At 45.9% G+C, this 19,324-nt stretch overlaps 1 protein-coding gene and 2 long non-coding RNA genes across 3 annotated transcripts; all 3 read left to right on the forward strand.

Annotated features, from left to right (window-relative positions):
* Nucleotides 1–973: 973 nt before the first annotated feature.
* Nucleotides 974–5,884, forward strand: LOC310663218. The gene is made up of 2 exons (XR_014504393.1): nucleotides 974–2,459; nucleotides 5,580–5,884. It is a non-coding gene; the product is annotated as an uncharacterized lncRNA (long non-coding RNA).
* Nucleotides 5,885–7,315: 1,431 nt separating this feature from the next.
* Nucleotides 7,316–10,360, forward strand: LOC310663216. Its single transcript, XR_014504388.1, has 3 exons — nucleotides 7,316–7,330; nucleotides 7,364–7,678; nucleotides 9,940–10,360. It is a non-coding gene; the product is annotated as an uncharacterized lncRNA (long non-coding RNA).
* A 3,588-nt stretch (nucleotides 10,361–13,948) lies between these two features.
* Nucleotides 13,949–19,130, forward strand: LOC310663068 (olfactory receptor 6M1-like). Its single transcript, XM_083410661.1, has 2 exons — nucleotides 13,949–14,329; nucleotides 17,866–19,130. Exon 2 carries the CDS (start codon nucleotides 17,892–17,894, stop codon nucleotides 18,888–18,890), a length of 999 nt encoding a protein of 332 aa, XP_083266787.1. The 5' UTR covers nucleotides 13,949–14,329; nucleotides 17,866–17,891; the 3' UTR covers nucleotides 18,891–19,130.
* The last annotated feature ends 194 nt before the right edge of the window (nucleotides 19,131–19,324 follow it).

The following is a 19,324-nucleotide window of genomic DNA, read 5'->3' on the forward strand; positions in this document are numbered from 1 at the left end:
ACGAGATGGTGGGACAGTGTTCTCGAAGCTACCAGCATGAGTTTGACCAAACTGCGGGAGGCAGTGGAAGACAGGAATGCCTGGCATGCTCTGGTCCAGGGGGTCACGAAGAGTCGGACACAACTAAATGACTAAACAACAGCAACAATTCCTAGTGAGATCTAATGTCACTCCCTTCTTGTCATCTAAAGCTGTGCAGTCTTGCTGGGAGGGTTGCTTGGGTGGAGACTGATCCGGGCCAGAGCTTCATGACTCCTTCTCTAGAGGCATCCTCCTCCTCCCTCTTCAGGCAGGAGACAAAATTGCCATCCAGGTTGCTGCTGCTGCTGCTGCTTTCACCTTTTATTCTTCCCATTCTAGATCCTCTGCTGCCATCCAGCGGCCATCTTGTGGACACACAGCTTTCATGTCTTCCGTGTTTCCTCTGGAGTGACAATAATATTTAGCCTTGTTTGGTTGTGCGTTTATATTCCTCCACAGACTTCAAGGGGTGTACCTGGTTCTCCCCTCATTTTGTCATCACAATACAGTGGTACCTCGGGTTAAGAACTTAATTCGTTCTGGAGGTCCATTCTTAACCTGAGGTACCACTTTAGCTAATGGGGCCTCCTGCTATTGCCGCGCCGCCAGCGCACAATTTCTGTTCTCATCCTGAAGCAAAGTTCTTAACCCGAGGTACTATTTCTGAGTTAGCACCGGAGTCTGTAACCTGAAGCCTCTGTAACCCGAGGTACCACAGTAACCCTGTAGGTTAGGCAGAGAGACAGTGATTGGCGCAAGGTGAGCTTCACAGCTGAGTGAGGATTTGAACTCAGAACTCTGAGGCCTGAGCACTCTTAGCCACTAAAGTAGCCACTGCAGCCATTTCTTTGAGGCAATGAAGGATAGAGGAGGGCTTCTTTACACTTACTTCTCCATAACTGTTGTTTTGCATATCCAGGGCCAGGGAATTTCTTTAAATTAGACACCCCCATTGTCTCTTTTTTCTCTTGGACCCTTTTAGGTTCAAGCACAAAATGGCAAAACATTTAAGTTTATTTTCCTGCAACAATTATGACCTTCATGCTTAAAGGACCGAAACAAAAAACACACAAGCAAGAAAATGAACTTGAAGATGACCTAAAAACCATTCAAAGCCCCACCTCAAAATTAACTTAATTCATATTACTTTCACCCAGCCCTTATGGTCACTATTGTCTGGCATAGCTTGGAGATTTTTGAGGTAATGCATTTAAATTTGTTAAACCAAACCAGTTCACTCCAACCACTAGATCAGTCAGCGGGATATTGACTGAAGAGCAAATGATCAGTTCTGTTGCAGATCCTCCCCCCCGCTCCATGTTCTTTTGGAAATCCTGGTTTTTGGGGGGTAAGGGATAGATATTAGGGCTGTGCGCCAAATTTGGCTAAATCCTAGCCCCTGATCAGAATCAAGCCGATCCAGAAGGATTTGCGCTTCAGCAGAGTTGGGTGGTGATAAAAAAAAAAAGGTAAAGGAAAAGGACCACTGGACAGTTAAGTCCAGTCAAAGGCGACTATGGGATTGTGGCGCTCATCTTGCTTTCAGGCCGAGGGAGCCGGCATTTGTCCACAAGCAGCTTTCCAGGTCATGTGGCCAGCATGACTAAACCACTTCTGGCACAATGGGACACCGTGACAGAAACCAGAGCGCAAGGAAACACTGTTTACCTTCCTGCCTCAGTGGTACCTATTTATCTACTTGCACTGGTGTGCTTTCGAACTGCTAGGTTGGCAGGAGCTGGAACAGAGCAATGGGAGCTCACCCCCCTCACAGGGATTTGAACCACCAACATTCTGATCAGCAAGCCCAAGAGGCTCAGTGGTTTAGACCACAGCGCCACCTGCGTCCCACTTGGGTGGAGATAGCCCCAGGCTGCCCTAGGTTGGGTCGAGTCACCTGGAGGAATCTGGTCCCTGCTACAAGGTGAGGCAGCAGTCAGGAAGGAGAGGCAGGCTGCCCCAGCAGGATTAAACCCTCCTGCTCACAGTGTGGTTGAGAGGGAGGGAACGGAACTCAGTGTCCCCTTGCTTCCCTTTCCAAATGTATCTTTAGTTTAAAGCCCTAATTAAACATGAGCCCTATCCTTGAATTGATATTGGGGCAGATCCAGATCAGGCATGATTTTCCTTGGGTTGTGACCTTGTTCACAACCCTTATAAATATTGCAGAGATAATGTGCATGGTTCCTCTGTGATTTCACCTTTGCATTGTGAGGTCAGGCGGGGTCTTGAAGCCACCAGAGCTGCATGGGAAGGGCTCCTTTTCTTCCACATAGCAAAAGCCACGGCAGAGCCTCCGTCCCAACCAGCACCCTGGGGGGCTGATGGGGAGTGTTCCTTCCCAAGTTGGGCTCAGCCAGGCAACATCCAGCAGCCCAAGAAGACCGGAGAAACAGCTGGACCTGTTTGACTGCTGTTGGCCAAGGATTTGTTGTGCTGTGAGTATGGGGGAAGTGAAGGAGGAAGACAGGGAAGGCAACGTGAGATTTGATGTTTTAACCAACATGCCATTGGAGGGATGCGGGTGGCGCTGTGGTCTAAACCACTGAGCCTCTAGGGCTTGCTGATCAGAAGGTTGATTGGAATCCCTGCTACGGAGTGAGCTCCTGTTGCTCTGTCCCAGCTCCTGCCAACCTAGCAGTTCAGAAGCACACCAGTGCAAGTAGATAAATAGGTACCACTGTGACGGGAAGGTAGACAATGTTTCCGTGCGCTCTGGTTTCCGTCATGGTGTTCTGTTGCACCAGAAGTGGTTTAGTCATGCTGGCCACTTGACCTGGAAAGCTATCTATGGACAAACGCCAGCTCCTTCGGCCTGAAAGCGAGATGAGCGCTGCAACTCCATGGTCGCCTTTGACTGGACTTAACCATCCAGGGGTCCTTTACCTTTTTACCTTTACCATTGGATGGACATCTTCAGAAGATTCACTGCCACAAGCCACAGGACATGGGTGGTTTTTCTCATAGGAACCCAAGAAGCTGCCTTATGTTGACCACGGGTCTATCTAACTTAGCTTTTCTCAACCTGTGGGTCCCCCAGATGTTGTTGAACTACAACTTCCATCACCCCTAGCTAGCAAGGCCAGAGCTCGGGGATGATGGGAGATGTAGTCCAACAACATCTGGGGACCCACAGGTTGAGAACCTCTGATCTAGCTCATCGCTCTTCAACCTTGAGTCCCCAGATATTGCTGGACTGCAACTCTGATCCCCAGAAAGCTTAGCCAATGGTCGGTGATGATAGGAGTCCAACGACATATAGAGATCCAAGTTTGAAGATGGCTGATCTAGCACACTTCTGGCCATGTTGACTGGCAGGGTCACTTCTGAGTTTTGGACAAAGGTCTCTCCCAGCCCTGCTTGGAAATGTTGGGGATTGAACTTGGGACCTTTGACATCCAAGGCAGATGCTCTACCACTGAGCTATGGCCCCAACAGTAGCTTTCTATGTGGATATTATTATGCTCAGTCAATGCAAGATTAAAGTTTGCTTGTTGGTGCAGCCAATCTCATTCAAGGAATTATTTCTACTCCCCAACCAATATCGATTCAGAGTTAATGCCTGTCATCAGGCAAGGGATGTCCAGAGTCAAGAATTACCGAATTTTTCCATGTATAAGACAATGCTTTTTGCTAAAAAAAAAAAAATAGGCAAAAATTGAGTGCCGTCTTATACACGGATAGTGAATTCAGAGGGGTGTGTGCGATTAATGGCAGCAGCAAGCAGGAGAATGGCAGCAGCGATTGGGTGGGTGATTGGTGGCTGTGGCGAGGCAGGCAGATGATTGGCAGCTGCGGCAAGTGGGCGGGTGGGCTGTTGGTGGCGGCGAGCGGGCAGACAGTTGGCGGCTGCGGTGAGATGTGTGATTGGCAGTGGCTGTGGCAAGGGGTCAGCAGTGGCGGGCAGGCGGGTGAGCGATTGGTGGAAGTGACCTCCCCCACTCCCCCTAAAAGTGAAAAAAAATTCTTAATTTTGAGTTTAAAAAATAGGGGTCATCTTATACATGGGGCCGTCTTATACACAGAAAATACGGTAACTATTATCAAAAGTACACTTACTTTTGATAGGGGTGCTAACTCCAGGGGGGCTTGGGTCCACCCATACAAACAATTTTGTGGGTGCCCGGCCTCTTGCCACCAACACCGCGCCGCATGCTGGCTGTCGCCGCTGAATTGGATTAGCAAGATAAGCACATGCTTAGGGCATCGAGGGAAGAGGAGCACCACAGAAATTTTCCATTGCTGGATTTTTAACATAAATAGTCACAAACTGCTCAGTGGAACCGGGCAACTGCATTACAGGGGGTTAGACGAGATGACCCTATGGAGAAACTCCCAGTGCTACGGGTCTATTGTTCTGTGATGATTCTGTGCTGCCCCCTGCTGGTGGAAGGGCACCTTTGCGAATGCTGTTGAGGATCTTCTGGGTCACACTGGATTGTGCCATTTCTGAGGACTAGGAAGGGAGCAGATTTCCCATTGCCCCCCCCCCCATTTCACACTGGCAGCTGCCACATCCATAGAAGGGGGTAGACAGGCCTCCACCCCAGCCTGTCTTGCCATTTTAGGCCAAAGGACCCCGTTCCTATATGCACTTTATTTATTTATTTTGATGGTGCTGTTGTTTGCCATTTGCCTCCGAAGCAGCTCCAACTCCATGTTGTGTGCTGTGCTGACTGTGGGGCGGGGTGAAGCAAATTGCTCAGTGGAGCCATTTGTTTTCTCATTTGAAATATACAGTGGAACCTCAGTTTTCGATCGTCTAGGGAGTCGAACATTTCGGCTTTCGAACGCCGGAAACCTGGAAATAACTGCTTCGGTTTTTGAACATTTCGGAAGTCGAACGGTCTTCCGGGACGGATTATGTTTGAAAACCGAGGTTCCATTACATTAAAACAGAAGAACTATGCAATGAGGCAGGCTGAATTCTTTATCTTTACTAAGTATAGAAGCAGATGTGTTATGTAAGTTTTGTTTTGAAGATATGATACGATACGATAATCTTTATTGTCATTGTCCCATACAGAACAACGAAATTGAAAATCTACATCAGACATTCAGAAACCAACAAGCATGCTATCCCAGCTATCCCAGCCTGGTTAGCCCCCTAAAAACTATGGTACCCCATAATTAAATACAATATACTCCCATAGAGACTACCTTACACTGCGTTTAAAACCAAAATCTCATTTGAATAGAAACTGTTTCTCAGGCGGCTAGTCCTAGTCTTTATAACCCTGTACCCTGAAGATCTGATCAAAGACTTTGCAATTAGAAAACATAGGGAGGGAAATTAGAAAATTAATAAAGTGGAAGTATACAAAAAAACCCCCACCACATTATTTTCCATCCTACCATAGTTTTCATTTCATTTCGAAAAATAAAATATTATTTTATGGTTTATTATTGTTTATGTTTTGAATTAGATATATACGGGGGCACCAAAATCCTTTAAGTGCTTAAGGCCTCTAAAGGGCTTAATCTGCCCCTGGTAGCCCTGTCACAGGTGGTAAGAAATGAAAGTGTAATCCTGTTGCGTAACCAACTCTGTGTTACAGGGGCAAGTCAGAGGCTGGAAAGAGAATTTCCGCTATCGGAACCTGCGACTTTCCAGTGCCACGCTCCGTAGGCTGGAGACGGCTCTTTTGGAGCTGACGTCTCAGGATTTCAAGAATTCCTACGAATGGGAGAAGTTCCAGCTCTGGCTCCAGGAGGTCATGTACGCAGAGTGGTGGCTGGATCAAGCAGCCCGTGAGATCAAGCGCCGATGGAAAAACCTGACAATGTTCTGAGGGGCTGTAGGGGGGGAATTTTGAAGGGGTAAATTGTGCGTTTTGCTGGACAATAAAGATCTGAGAGCTAAGTCTTCATTCCAGGCCATTTTGATTACATTGTTGGTCGGTAAGAAGGGAGGTCCCCCGCCATACATTTTGTGGTGAGGAGTTTTCACACCAAAGGTGGGGAATCAAGGGTCACAAACATTTTGAGGGGCCACATGAAGTAGTCAGAAGGGCCAGTAGCAAAATGGGGCAAACTTTGTACAGTAGACTAGTTTCTACACATACCTTGCCCTCCCTATGCTCCTTCCAGACAAGCAAGAGCTATTTTCAGAGTTCAATAACGCATTGCCAAAAACACGCAAGGAGAGTGAGGGGTTTGAGTCCCGAGGGTCAACGGTCTAGTTTCTCTTGTACAGACTCTGGTAAACTCTACCCAAGTAGGACCAATTCAGCCAGCTAGCCCTGGGGATTATCTAATGCTTATTTCCCCTAAACTGATTTCTGAATTTTCAATTTTATTGTTATTCATGTTTTTATACTGTATTTTATGCTGCTTTTACAATTAAGTGTTTTAAATTATTTGTTGTTGGCCACCCTGAGCCCGGTTTCTGAACCGGCAAAGGCGGGGTATAAATAAAATGTTGCTGTTGTTGTTGTTGTTGCTGTTGTTAGGTTGGATTGTGGAAATGTGTTATAGGTGGGGCTGCCTTTGAAGACAGTTTGGAAATGTCCCCTCAGACTTCCATGACATAGGTCATCCCCTAAAAGCAGGGATAGGGAATGTCCCTATTTGGTCTTTAGAGTTCTCCCAAGGTTGCATCTCTCATTGCCCCCAAGTGGAGTTTACCCTGGCTGGATTGTGTCCTTGAACTTTGCTTGCCTGGATGAATCTCCAGTTGAGATCCCGGCATTGCAGGGAGTTGGGGCTAGGTGACCTTCCAACTCTATGGTTCTATGAGTACAAAGAGAGATGCATTGAAAGCAGCCTCCTAAACCCGAGTAATATTTGCATAATCACCACGCCCACTGTTATGTACTGAGTTGAATAGGATCCAAACTGCAGCAGTCTGATTGGTCCTAGAACAATAGGATTCAGAATGCAGCAGTCTGATTGGTCCTAGAACAATAGGATTCAGAATGCAGCAGTCTGATTGGTCCTAGAACAATGCAGCAGTATGATTGGTTGGCAGGAACCACCCAATCATGCTCCAGATATAAGTGAATCCACAACCTGATTGGCTTACAGTAGAATTCCAGAATTAGCCAATCATGTGCAGCCCATTGTGTAAATAATGTATATAAAGCAGATACTTTGAGGGGACATTCATTCATTCCTCCTCACCACTATGAGCTGAATAAAGAGCATGAAATCACTTTGTGACTCTGAGTATATTTCACCCATGTTTGCCTCTGGCCCTGTCTGCCATTGGTGTGTGGCCCTTGGAAGGTCTCTCAGAAGAGAAGGTGGCCCTCAGACAATAAAAAGTTCCTCACTCCTGCTCTTCAGACAAAATAAAAATAAGGATTGTGTTTGATGGACGGATTCCTCTTCTTACAGATAGCCAAAATTGCACAGCTCCTGAAGAGGTTGGAGTCAAGGCCATAGGTCTCAAGGTCTCCTTGGCAGCAACCAGCTGAGGTCACAATGGCTCCATCCCCACCACAGCCTTCAGCCCCAGTGGTGGTGGCCACATAGGGGAAAGCCGGAGAAAGGGGAGAAGGGCATCTCCCAGCAAGAGGGGGGTGAGCCCCCTGGAATGGGGAACTGGGCCTCCGGAAGGAAGCTGGAGGCAACAGGCGATGAAGAACCTAAGTCGGAGAAACCAGACAGGGGAAGTCAGGGGTTGATGAAGTTCTTTCGGAGAGGCCAATGGGCAGTGAGTATTGGGGTATGGAAGTGGCACTGCAGGGCCGTTGGGTCTCAAGGGCCTTCTTCATGTGCCGCCTCCTTGAGAGGTCCGGAGGGTGGAAGCACAAGAACGGGGCCTTCTCTGCAGTGGCTCCCTGTCTGTGGGATTCTTTCCCCAGGGAAGTTCGCCTTCATTACACACCTGTACGCACCAGGCAAAAACATTCCTTTTTAACCAGGCCTTTGGTTGATCTCATTGACACCCTATGCCCTTTTTAAATGGGGGGGGGGGTGGAGTTGGGGGGGCGTGTTATGGAGTTGTTGTTGTTTTTTCTTTTGATTATATATTTTGTAGTTTTATATTTTGATTTTGTTCCATGAACCGCCCTGGGACCTCAAGGTAAAGGATGGTATATAAATTCAGTAATAATAATAATAATAATTAATAATAGCTTCTTAGGCCACATTCTCACCCTAGATCAAGCATGTCCAAAGTCCGTTTCGGGGGCCTGTCGGTCGGTTTAATCTGGCCCCTTTGGCAGTTTATTTCCTGTGGTAAAATCTTTCATAAACCTCAACAACTTCAATCCTTAAAAAAGCTCCCTCAGTCATGGGGGGCAAGGGGGCATGCTTGACCGATGTGCCTTGACCCCCCTTTTTCTGTGTGCCCCCCACAGAACATTTCCTCTCAGAAGAAGGGCGAGTGCTGAGAAAAACTTTATTCTGATTTCATTTTATTCTTTGCTAGATTTACAAAAAGGGAAAATACCACACACACACACACCAGTAAATTAATTTTAGAAAGGGGCAAGAAATTTGTGATTGCGGGAGATGCACAGTCGAACATTGGTGGTCTTCAGAGAAGGTATGAAGCAACAATACTAATGGTGAATTTAGTATTTTGCATTTAAAAAGAGACCTTCAAATGAAGATCTTTAACAGAAAATGCATAAACATGAGAAGCATGAGAACATATCATTTAATTTTTGAAGCACATTTGTCAGGAGGACCCAAGTCAAGATTTTTCTCCCCCCCCCCCTCTTGCTGCAATTAGTCTGCTTTGAGTTAAACTGAATATCACTAGAGGCTGCAATTTATTGTTAAAGAGAAGGTCAAAGTGCATTTATTGGGCTGTCCTATGCACCCATTTACATGAAGGTGACTCCCATTCATGTTGATTATTTCAAGTTAAAAACACCACTTCCGATCACCCATTGCTCGCCTCAATTCTTGAAAAGTGTATGTGTGTGTAAAATGAAGTGGAATGGTTTCATTTCAAATTAGGCCAGACTCAATCTAGCATATAGTTCATTCACCTTCCTTATAACAGCATAAGTGATTTTGTAACAAACTGAAATGATTGCATTCGTAATCTGAAACAAGTGCAGACACTTTTCAATCAATACCATGAAAAGAAGAGAAATCACTATGAAAGAGTATACCTGAAGAAGGAGCGTCTCCACCTCCATGATTCAGCCTGGACGGTCTTCTGCTAGTTCCCTCACTGTGAGAAGTGAAGTTACAGGGAACCATGCAGAGGGCCTTCTCGGTAGTGGCACCCAACCTGTGGAATCCCTTCAGATGTCAAGGAGTTAAGAACTATACAACTTTAGAATGCACCTGAGGGCAGCCCTGTATTGGGAAGTTTTTAACGTTTGACATTTTATTATTTTATATATTTTGCTGGAAGCTGTCCAGAGTGGCTGGCAAAACCCAGATGGGTGGTGTATTTATTTATTATTATTATTATTATTATTATTATTATTATTATTATTATTAATCATCAAAGTCAAACCCATCCATGAATGTGGCCTACCATTAGGCATGTCATACTTTCAAAACCTTTCTTGATATGACCATTGTGTATGCATGGATAAGTGTCATTATACGGTTTAGCTACTGGATGGCGCTGAACATGGCCCCCATTTGTCTATTTCCATTTAACCACCAGGATTTCCAAAGGGAAATGAGGATGTCAAATACAGTGGACCCTCCAAGATGCGAATTAAATTCATTCCGGGGGTCCGTACTTAACCTGAAAAGTCCGTAACTGGAGGCGCCCTTTTCCCCACACGCGTGTGGTGCGATAGAGTGCTTCTGCACATGTGTGCCCGGTGAAACCCGGAAGTATACACTTCCAGGTTTACCACACTCGCAACCCACAAGTTACGTATCCAGAGTGGTATGTAACTCGAGGGTCCGCTGTACCTTGCGATTTGCTATTCTTGATTGTCTCTCCCCACTCCGCCTAAGAAAGGGAGCCATTTCACCTCAAACCTTTTGTTCCAGCCCAAAGAAATATCGCTTGCCCCTAGTGAGATATTCTACCAAGACCTGGACCCCATTCGAAAGGAGATGCTGTCTTCCTGGGGACGTAGAGGTGCCCGTCTCCGTCGGGCGGCTCAGAGATCTTGTCCTCCACTGTCCTCTTTAACGTTGTGGGTGGCCGGAGATGGGGGCGAGCGAGAAGAGAACTACAGGTATCACCGTTTGATGGGGAACCTCGTCTCTTCCATGGTGGCAGAAGAAGACTTGCCTCCCCCCACGTGGTATGAGGTCCCAAGAGACGATGCTGTGGGTCCACCTCCCCCTCCTCCCCTCCGATACCTGGCTAATGGCATGATCATGGCAGAAGGGCATCCCTTGCCCCACCTCAACCTTGACCATGGCACCCAGAGGGGAGAATAAAATGAAACATCTGGTAGAAGCATCTCTTGGCATGCCTTTGTGTCTCCTTATTCCAACCATGGCTATGTCTGTTGTGAAAAACAGAAACACATACAGTGGTACCTTGGGTTAAAAACCCTGTCAGTATTTTCATCCCTCCCATTGCAAAGATCAACAAATCATGTTTGTTTTACTTTCTGTCTCTGAGAAAGGAGGGGGTAGACACCACTCTTCCAGACTTCCGTCTCTAGCACTGTGCCTGTTTTCTTTTGATCTGTCTAGAGACAGAATGGCAGTATGAGAGAGCTCTCTCGTATGCGTTTGTTATGTTCTTTTATTTGTTTAATCAGCAGGAATAAAATTAGGTATGCAACAAAACTTCCACAGTTTTGTTTCCAGTTCTCTGCTGCTTTTGAGGTGCTCACAATAGCAAATGCAAGTCCACTGCACCAGGACCTGTTCCAGCGGAATGCTGGGCTGCTGCTCCTGCATTCCTGTGATCGGAAGGTTGAAGAAGGTGCTATTGACACCCAGCCCATGCAGGCGCTGAAGATGTGGGCTGTATATGGGTGTACGGTCAAACACCTTGGGTATATACACTTCGGGTTACAGACTCCACTAACCCGGAAGTAGTACCTCGGGTTAAGAATTTGACCTCAGGATGAGAACAGAAATCATGCAGCGGCAGCAGGAGGCCCCATTAGCTAAAGTGGTACCTCAGGTTAAGAACGGTTTCAGGTTAAGAACGGACCTCCGGAACGAATTAAGTTCTTAACTGAGGTACCACTGGTATTGTTAAAGGTTTGGAGGATCCAGTGGCGTAGCGTGGGGGGTGCAGGGGGGGCCGGCCGCACCGGCCGCAACATCTGGGGGGGGGGCGCTCGCACTCGCAGCTCTCTGCCCCTACCTGGCTCACTCACTCTCTCTCACTGCAGTGCTGGCTGTGCGAATCCGATCTGAGCCGCCGGGTCGCCGCCCACTGTGGAGGGGAGGGTGCCAAGCATGCGGTGCGGTGCGGAGAGAGAGCGAGGGACTATCTGGGGGGGGGGGACAGTGCAGCGGGGGGGGGGGGGCGCAAATTACTTGCCTTGCCCCGGGTGCTGACAACCCACGCTACGCCACTGGGAGGATCAGTCTTGATGATAACCATAGCTCCCTTCTATGACGGTGATCTTCTTCCCAGAGAGGTTCAGAATAGGATGCTGAACCAATCTCCAGCCCCATTGGTCAGCCTGAGATCCAGATCCGAGGGCCTTCTGGCAATTCCCTCATTGAGAGAAGTGAGGTTACCAGGATCCAGGTAGAAGGCCTTCTTGGTAGTGGCACCAGCCCCATGGAACACCCTCCCATCAGATGTCAAACAGAATAACAACGGACTTTTAGAAGACATCTGAATGCAGCCGTGCGTAGGGAAGGTGTTAATGTCTGAGGTTTTACAGTTTACTGGAAGTTGCCTAGAGTGGCTTGGGCAAACCAGTCAGATATGTGGCATCATCATCATCACCACCACAATCATATAGGAAGGCTTATTTGTTAGCTAGTGGCCTTAGCTGCTCAGGTAAGTATCCATCATCAGCATCTTAAAATTGAGCCCCTTTTCCGCTTCACCTGGTGATACGCCACTCATTCTAGGATGGAGGAAAATAGGCCAAACGTTAGAGTTGACCTCCATTCCAAGGACACCCAACCCTGGGTAAACACAGTGAGGTGCACACAAATATATGCAATTGAATATATTTTGAATATATTTTTAATGAAAGTCAGGGCCAAAGTGTTTTGAAGCAATACATGCCTAACTGCTGTGCATCACGGACAAGTCTACAAGCCCTCACCATATTAGGGGTGGCTTAGGACAGCGGATGCTTATTCTACTAGCAGTTTGTTGGCAGTGATAGAAAGAAACATAAAAGAAATAGGATTATTACATCAGTAGAAAGTGGGAGGGCGAAGCAGAACCATGCTCAGGTGGGACTTTTAAAATCTGCAGAAACTCTCCTTTTTCCCTAAAATAAACTAAGGGGGACTGGGGAAAAAACAAACTCCTTCTAATTAAGGAGAGGATCACCTGTCCAGGGATATTCTTTGACCCAGGGGATCCCTTGCTCTTAATTAGGTCTATGAGCTGCTAGCTCCCAGTCCTGTTTTTTTTGTTTTTTGTTTAAAAGAAGTTCACCACAAAGTTTAATTGGGCAATTTCTTAAGGGAATGAGGATCTTAGACTAAAGTTTTGTAGCTCATTACTAATTATATTCTCAGGTGCAACATCCAGCATAGTTCAATGAAACTTACTACTCTAGTGATTCCAGAAAGTTGGTACATTTCAACCGTAGATAGCATCACATGGTCAAGCGGAGATTCTGAGCTGAATCTGAGCACCTTTGATTTCCTGGAGTCCAACACCATTTACCCCCATTTACAGTCTCAGTCCAGTATACCTGAAGGAGTGTCTCCACCCCTATCATTCAACCTGGACACTGAGGTCCAGCTCTGAGGGCCTTCTGGCGGTTCCCTACCTGCAAGAAGTGAGGTTACAGGGAACCAGGCAGAGGGCCTTTTTGGTGGTGGCGCCCGCCCTGTGGAATACCTTCCCATCAGATGTCAAGGAAATAAACAACTCTCTGACTTTTAGAAGACATCTGAAGGCAGCCCTGTTTAGAGAAGTTTTTAATGTTTGATGTTTTATCGCTATTATTATTATTATTATTATTATTATTATTCTGTTGGGAGCCGCCCAGAGTGGCTGGGGAAACCCAGCCAGATGGTTGGGGTATAAATAATAAAATATTATTATAAATTATTAGACCCCAATGGATACGTCAATGCAAGGTGTAAAAGTATTGAATGTTAAAGACAATGGACCATAAGGCAGCATATTGCAAGATGCTGATGTAACACAAAAGACTGTTTTATTGTGTGGAACCAGTGGCACCAGTATGGCACAAGGGCATCCCAAAATAACTCCATCCCGTTAGTGGCAGTCAACCACAATGTTTTTCCTCTTTTTTTTAAACCAAGTTGGTGCATTGCAGAGCAAAGCACCAGACAGTCCACCGTGGACATCAATGGCTATGTACCACAATGGCTATATTCTCCCTCCACTGTTCTAAGTCTTATGCCTCTGAAAATACCACATCCTTTGCTCACATCCTGCGTTCAGGCTTCTGGTTGGCCACTGTGAAGAACAGGGTGCTGGACTAAATGAGCCTTTGGCTTGATCAAGCAGGGCTTTTCTTAGTTTCTTGTGTCATTCTGGCCACCATCTTTATTTCTCAGAGTGCTTTGCCTCTGGTAAAAGGTACATTCCAATGTGATGCAGCGACCTACTGGTGCCTGTACACAGGGAGGTTCAAACTCTAGGCCTCATTATTAAATTATTATTATTAAAAGGTAAAGGGACCCCTGACCATTCGGTCCAGTCGTGGCCAACTCTGGGGTTGCGGCACTCATCTCGCTTTACTGGCTGAGGGAGCCGGAGTACAGCTTCCGGGTCATGTGGGCAGCCACTTCTGGTGAACCAGAGTAGTGCACGGAAACTCCATTTACCTTCCCGGAGGGGGAACCATGCATCCTTGAAGGAAGGGATAGCTATATATGTAATATTTAATATTTTCATGGAACTGCAGCTTAAGGGCTCTGATCACTTAAATGCAGGGAGCTTCTGCACATTCAAGCAATAAGTTTGTCATGTCAACATCTCAGGCCAATGAATCCTAGATTAGCTTTACATACTTCATCTTTTTTCAACAGCCACTTTTCTATTGGGATTTCTGCCCCTGGAGAATTGCTTCATTTAAACGCTTCTGAAATCAGGGAAATGATCCTCACCAAAGCATTAAGACGCTGATGCTGAGCCCCATTCTAATCTGTCTGCCTGTGTCTCTCGTATGCACACAGTTCAGCATCCTTTCCCTCTTTTGTCAAGACATCACCTTTCTTCAGACCTTCCTCACCCAGCCTCTGTGATGGAAGACAAAACAGCTTCCGAGGGGTGATCTTGGCTGTGAGCACTAGGGTAGGTATGTGGCATTGCTATAGTCTCTCTAGTGCATGGGTGCCCAAACTTTTTTCAAAGAGGGCCAGATTTGATGAAGTGAACATGCATGAGGGCCGAGTTGTTGAGCTTTTAGTTAAGAATGAGCTTGTTGAGTTTTTTAAGGATTTGACCCCAATAAATAAACTGCCACAAAGGCTGGATAAAGACAGCCTCCAAAATGGACTTTGGACATGCCTGCTCTTCTGGTGTGACCCACTCTGGCTGGCAATCAACCCTGGAGTATGGGGAATCTTGAAATGACCAACTCCCACTCAATCTTTTCTTTACAACATGGTAAGAAAACTCTTACCATGGCAATGGATTGGTAGAACAGTATTGTGACCTTGGTCCTGTCAGACAGAATTGTATTTTGGTCTTTACTCAGAAAGAGATACAGTCATACCTCATACCTCGGGTTGAATGCGCTTTGGGTTGAGTGCATTCGAGTTGCACTCCGTGGCAACCCAGAAGTAATGTAGTACGTTACTTCCAGGTTTCGCCACTTGCGCATGCGCAGACGCTCAAAATGACGTCACACGCATGCGCAGAAGCGGCAAAAAGCAACGCGCATGTGCGCAGATGTGCCGTCGCTAGTTATGTTTGCTTCTAGATGCGAACGGGGCTCCGGAACGTATCCACTGTACCACTGTACAGTGGTGCCTCGCAAGACGAAATTAATTCGTTCCGCGAGTCTCTTCGTCTAGCGGTTTTTTCGTCTTGCAAAGCAACCCTATTAGCGGATTAGCGGATTAGCGCTATTAGCGGTTTAGCGGCTATTAGTGGCTATTAAAGGCTTAAGGGATTAGCGGATTAGCTGCTAAAAGGCTATTAGCGGTTTAGCAGCTTAGAAAAAAGGGGTGGGGAGCGAAAAAAAATCTCAAGACTCGCAAGACATTTTCATCTTGCGAAGCAAGCCCATAGGGAAATTCGTCCTGTGAAGCGCATTGAAAAACGGAAAACCCTTTTGTCTAGTGGGTTTTCCGTCTTGCGAGGCATTCGTCTTGCGGGGCACCACTGTATATGGTTTACTAAGATGACTAAAAACAATCCTAAAATATATATATATATAGCAATAAAAGCTATATTGTAGAACAATAGACATGATAAAATGATCAAAATATAGCTAAAATCAACAGTGTTTAAGTGCAAATGCACATAAAATCAAGTTTGGCTTGCACCAATCCAAAGGTTTCGGCAAGCGTTGGAACAGTCTGGTGAAAGTACCTGCCTAATATCAATTGGAAGTCTCACAAATATGGAATGAACATTATGGAACATTTGTCAAGTGCCTGTTCCATAGAGAAAAGGTTTTTAAGGAGTACAAACCAGCACATAACTATTCCATCATCTCTTTCTGCTCTGATCTATCTGTGTGAAAGGAGAGAATGAGAGAGAGAGGGAGGAGAATGACATACAGATTTGTTTGTGGTTCTCAAACACACTATGCATACAAACATTTAATTGATGAAACAATAGAATCCCAGATCACCTGTGACTTTCTCTCTTAGGAGCATAGGAATCTCTCTTATACTGAGTCAGGCTATTGGTCCTTTATACTCAGTATTGGCTACACTGACAGGCAGAAGCTCTGTATCTAAAGATACTGGGGGTTGAACTTGAGACCTTCTGCATGTAAGGCAGATGTTATATCACTGAGGTGTGGCCCTTCCCTTAAATGTACATAACAGAATTGCATCTCTCTTTGTTTCTCACCCCAAACACACACAGGTAAAATGCAAATATTCAGGTTGACCTGCTGACCTTGGGCTCTATTCACACAGAGCACTGAATTGTATATGTGCAGATGTAGAAAGCACATCTGAATAAACTAAAATGAAATAAATAATACACACCATTCAAAGATGCATAGAAATATTATGCATATGCTAACTGTACAGGAGTCAGCAAACTTTTTCAGCAGGGGGCCGGTCCACTGTCCCTCAGACCTTGTGGGGGGCCGGACTATATTTTGAAAAAAATAATGAACAAATTCCTATGCCCCACAAATAACCCAGAGATGCATTTTAAATAAAAGCACACATTCTACTCATGTAAAAACACCAGGCAGGCCCCACAAATAACCCAGAGATGCATTTTAAATAAAAGGACACATTCTACTCATGTTAAAACACGCTGATTCCCAGACCGTCCGCAGGCTGGATTTAGAAAGCGATTGGGCCGGATCCAGCCCCCGACATTAGTTTGCTTACCCATGTGCTAACACATTTACTGGCTCACTGACAAAAAAAGGAGCCACATTTACTTGATCAAACAGCTCTCCAGGGGCTGTACAAATAAAATTGTAGTTTAAACACAGCAAACAACAACAACAACAGATTCTACAAAAGATATATCTGCTCCATGCTGTAGAATACACACCTGTTTGAGGTAAGGGATTATAATGAGCAATGTGATATATATTTCATTGGAATGTTGTAATGACATGTCCTGCTAGAAGCTCCTCACATCATCGGTTAGGGGTAATGCCATTGATTTCTCTCTTGTTTTGAAAACATTTTTATTTGGCTTTACAAATACAAAGTTATCCAAATATAAATCCATTCCTCTGAATCTCAGGACTTCCCCTCATCCCCTCCATGGGGTGCAATTTTAAACATTTAATACTGCATATTCTTCGATACTCCAACTTTTATATCAATCCATAATTATCCATGGTAATTGGTACATAACAAGTGAAATCAAAATCCCGCTAATGTTTCCTTCTGCTTACAGTGGTCTCCTAAATAGTTTATAATTTTTTCCCATTCATTTATAAAGTTTTTATCCTCTTGGTTGAGGTAATGCCATTGATTTCAATGGGGTGAACATCTGCAGGGGTGTACTTAGAGTCAGAGTGTAAAATATGTACAGTTTGGATTCTGCTCCCTCCAATTCATCAGGCTCCCTTGACACTGTTAGTGAGCACACAAAACCAAGCAGAGGATCCTAAGCCTCTTGAACGTAGAATAGATCTTCGTTAGAGAGCTGGGACTCAGCAAGGGATGGGGCAGAAACCCATTCAATTCACATTTAAAGGTAAACCTGCCCAATGTGCAATTTCTAGAATGAAATGTGATTCGAAGCACAGCCATACTTCTCTGAAATTTGCAACGCAATTCTTCAGCCCAGTAATGTGTACCAAAATGCATATACAGTGGTACCTTGGGTTACATATGCTTCAGGTTACATACACTTCAGGTTACAGACACCGCTAACCCAGAAATAATACCTTGGGTTAAGAACTTTGCTTCAGGATGAAAACAGGAAACGTGCTCTGACGGTGCGGCGGCAGCAGGAGGCCCCATTAGCTAAAGTGGTGCTTCAGGTTAAGAACAGTTTCAGGTTAAGAACGGACCTCCAGAACGAATTAAGTACATAACCCGAGGTACCACTGTACGAGGGCAAAGTTTCAGGAAACTCAAATTCAATAATTCCTCCTTTAAATGTGAACGCAATCTGATTTCTCCCCCATCTGGAGTTGAATGTCATTTGCGAATTTTGTTTTGCCCCTACAGAAAAGGCCAGAGCCCACCATCCATCCATGCCTTATGCCAATTCTTCAGCTGTGCGGGAGTTCTACCTGGTGGGCTTCCCCACAGAACCTTCCACGCAGTTGCTTCTCTTCTTCCTGGTGTTGACCAACTACCTCATCACACTCTCAGGGAACACGGTCATCATCTGCATCACTCTGTCCGACCATCGCCTGCAGAGCCCCATGTACTTCTTCCTCCGCAATTTCTCCTTTGCAGAAATTTGGTTCACGACGGTGACGGTTCCTAAGCTTTTGGCCGGGTTCCTCTGGGGAAGCCACACCATCTCCTTCGCTGGTTGCATGACTCAATGTTACTTCTACTTTCTCCTCGGGGCTACTGAGTTCTTGCTTTTAGGAGTCATGTCCTTTGACCGCTATCAAGCCGTGTGCAACCCCTTGCGCTACCCAGCACTGATGACCAGGAAGTTCTGCCTTAAGCTGGTCTGTGGGACATGGGTAGCAGCCTTCTTCACCATCCTTGGCCCGCTCATCATGGTCACTGGTCTACCCTACTGTGACTCCAACATCATCAACCATTTCTTCTGCGACCGCACGCCCTTGGTGAACCTGGCTTGCACTGACACTGAATGGGTGGAGACCATCAACTTGGTTCTGGCTGGGGGGCTCATCCTCGGATCCTTGGTTCTAACTGTCATCTCCTATTGTTTGATCACCCTGGCTGTTCTGAGGAGCCCCTCCGTGCAAGGTCGAAGTAAGGCCTTCTCCACTTGCGCCTCCCACATGGTTGTGGTCACCATAGTATACGGCAGCCACATCTTCATGCATGTCCGCACCACACACACCTATACCGAAAGGGTGGACAAAGTGGTGGCTCTTTTGACTAGTGTGGTGGCCCCATCGCTCAACCCCTTCATCTACACCCTGCGGAATGAGAAGGTCAAGGAAGCCCTTCGAGATGTTGCAAGGAAGAGAGGACTGTGCCTCAAGGAAGAAGTAAAGGGAAAGTCTGGGAAGAACTTTCACAAAATTGTGGCGGGTGAGATGTGAACCTGCTGGTGTGACCGGATGTAGGTCTTGGGGGTCCTGCTACATTTCCACAGGGAAGGACAGGAGCTCCTTCACTGAGTACCTTCAAGGCAATGTTGGACTAATTTCTATTTATGAAACAAGCATATTCTGCTTTCTTCCCCAGAGCAAGATGATTTACTCATTGTAACCCAAGAATCACTTTCAGTTCCATTTATTTGCTTCTACTTCTAGGTTAATAAATACATTTTGCATCTCAAATGTCTTAAACTCCATTCAGCATTCATATGGTTTCCAGGAGGTCTCCCATCCAGGCACTGACCAGAGCTGGACTTGCTTAGCTTCAACAAAGTTGCTGCACTGTGTACTGTCAGACCCTAGCCCCAGACCATGATTCACATTCATCTGAATGGTCCAGATGAGTAGCTGAAAGTTTGAATTGAGTACACTGAGGA

This window comes from Podarcis tiliguerta, assembly GCF_965153285.1.
Source record: "Podarcis tiliguerta genome assembly, chromosome: 13".
Classification (NCBI taxonomy): domain Eukaryota; kingdom Metazoa; phylum Chordata; class Lepidosauria; order Squamata; family Lacertidae; genus Podarcis; species Podarcis tiliguerta.

Bases quoted from the DNA above. Each gene is read 5' to 3' on its own strand.
- LOC310663068 (XM_083410661.1), top strand. From the start codon at position 17,892: ATGCCTTATGCCAATTCTTCAGCTGTGCGGGAGTTCTACCTGGTGGGC.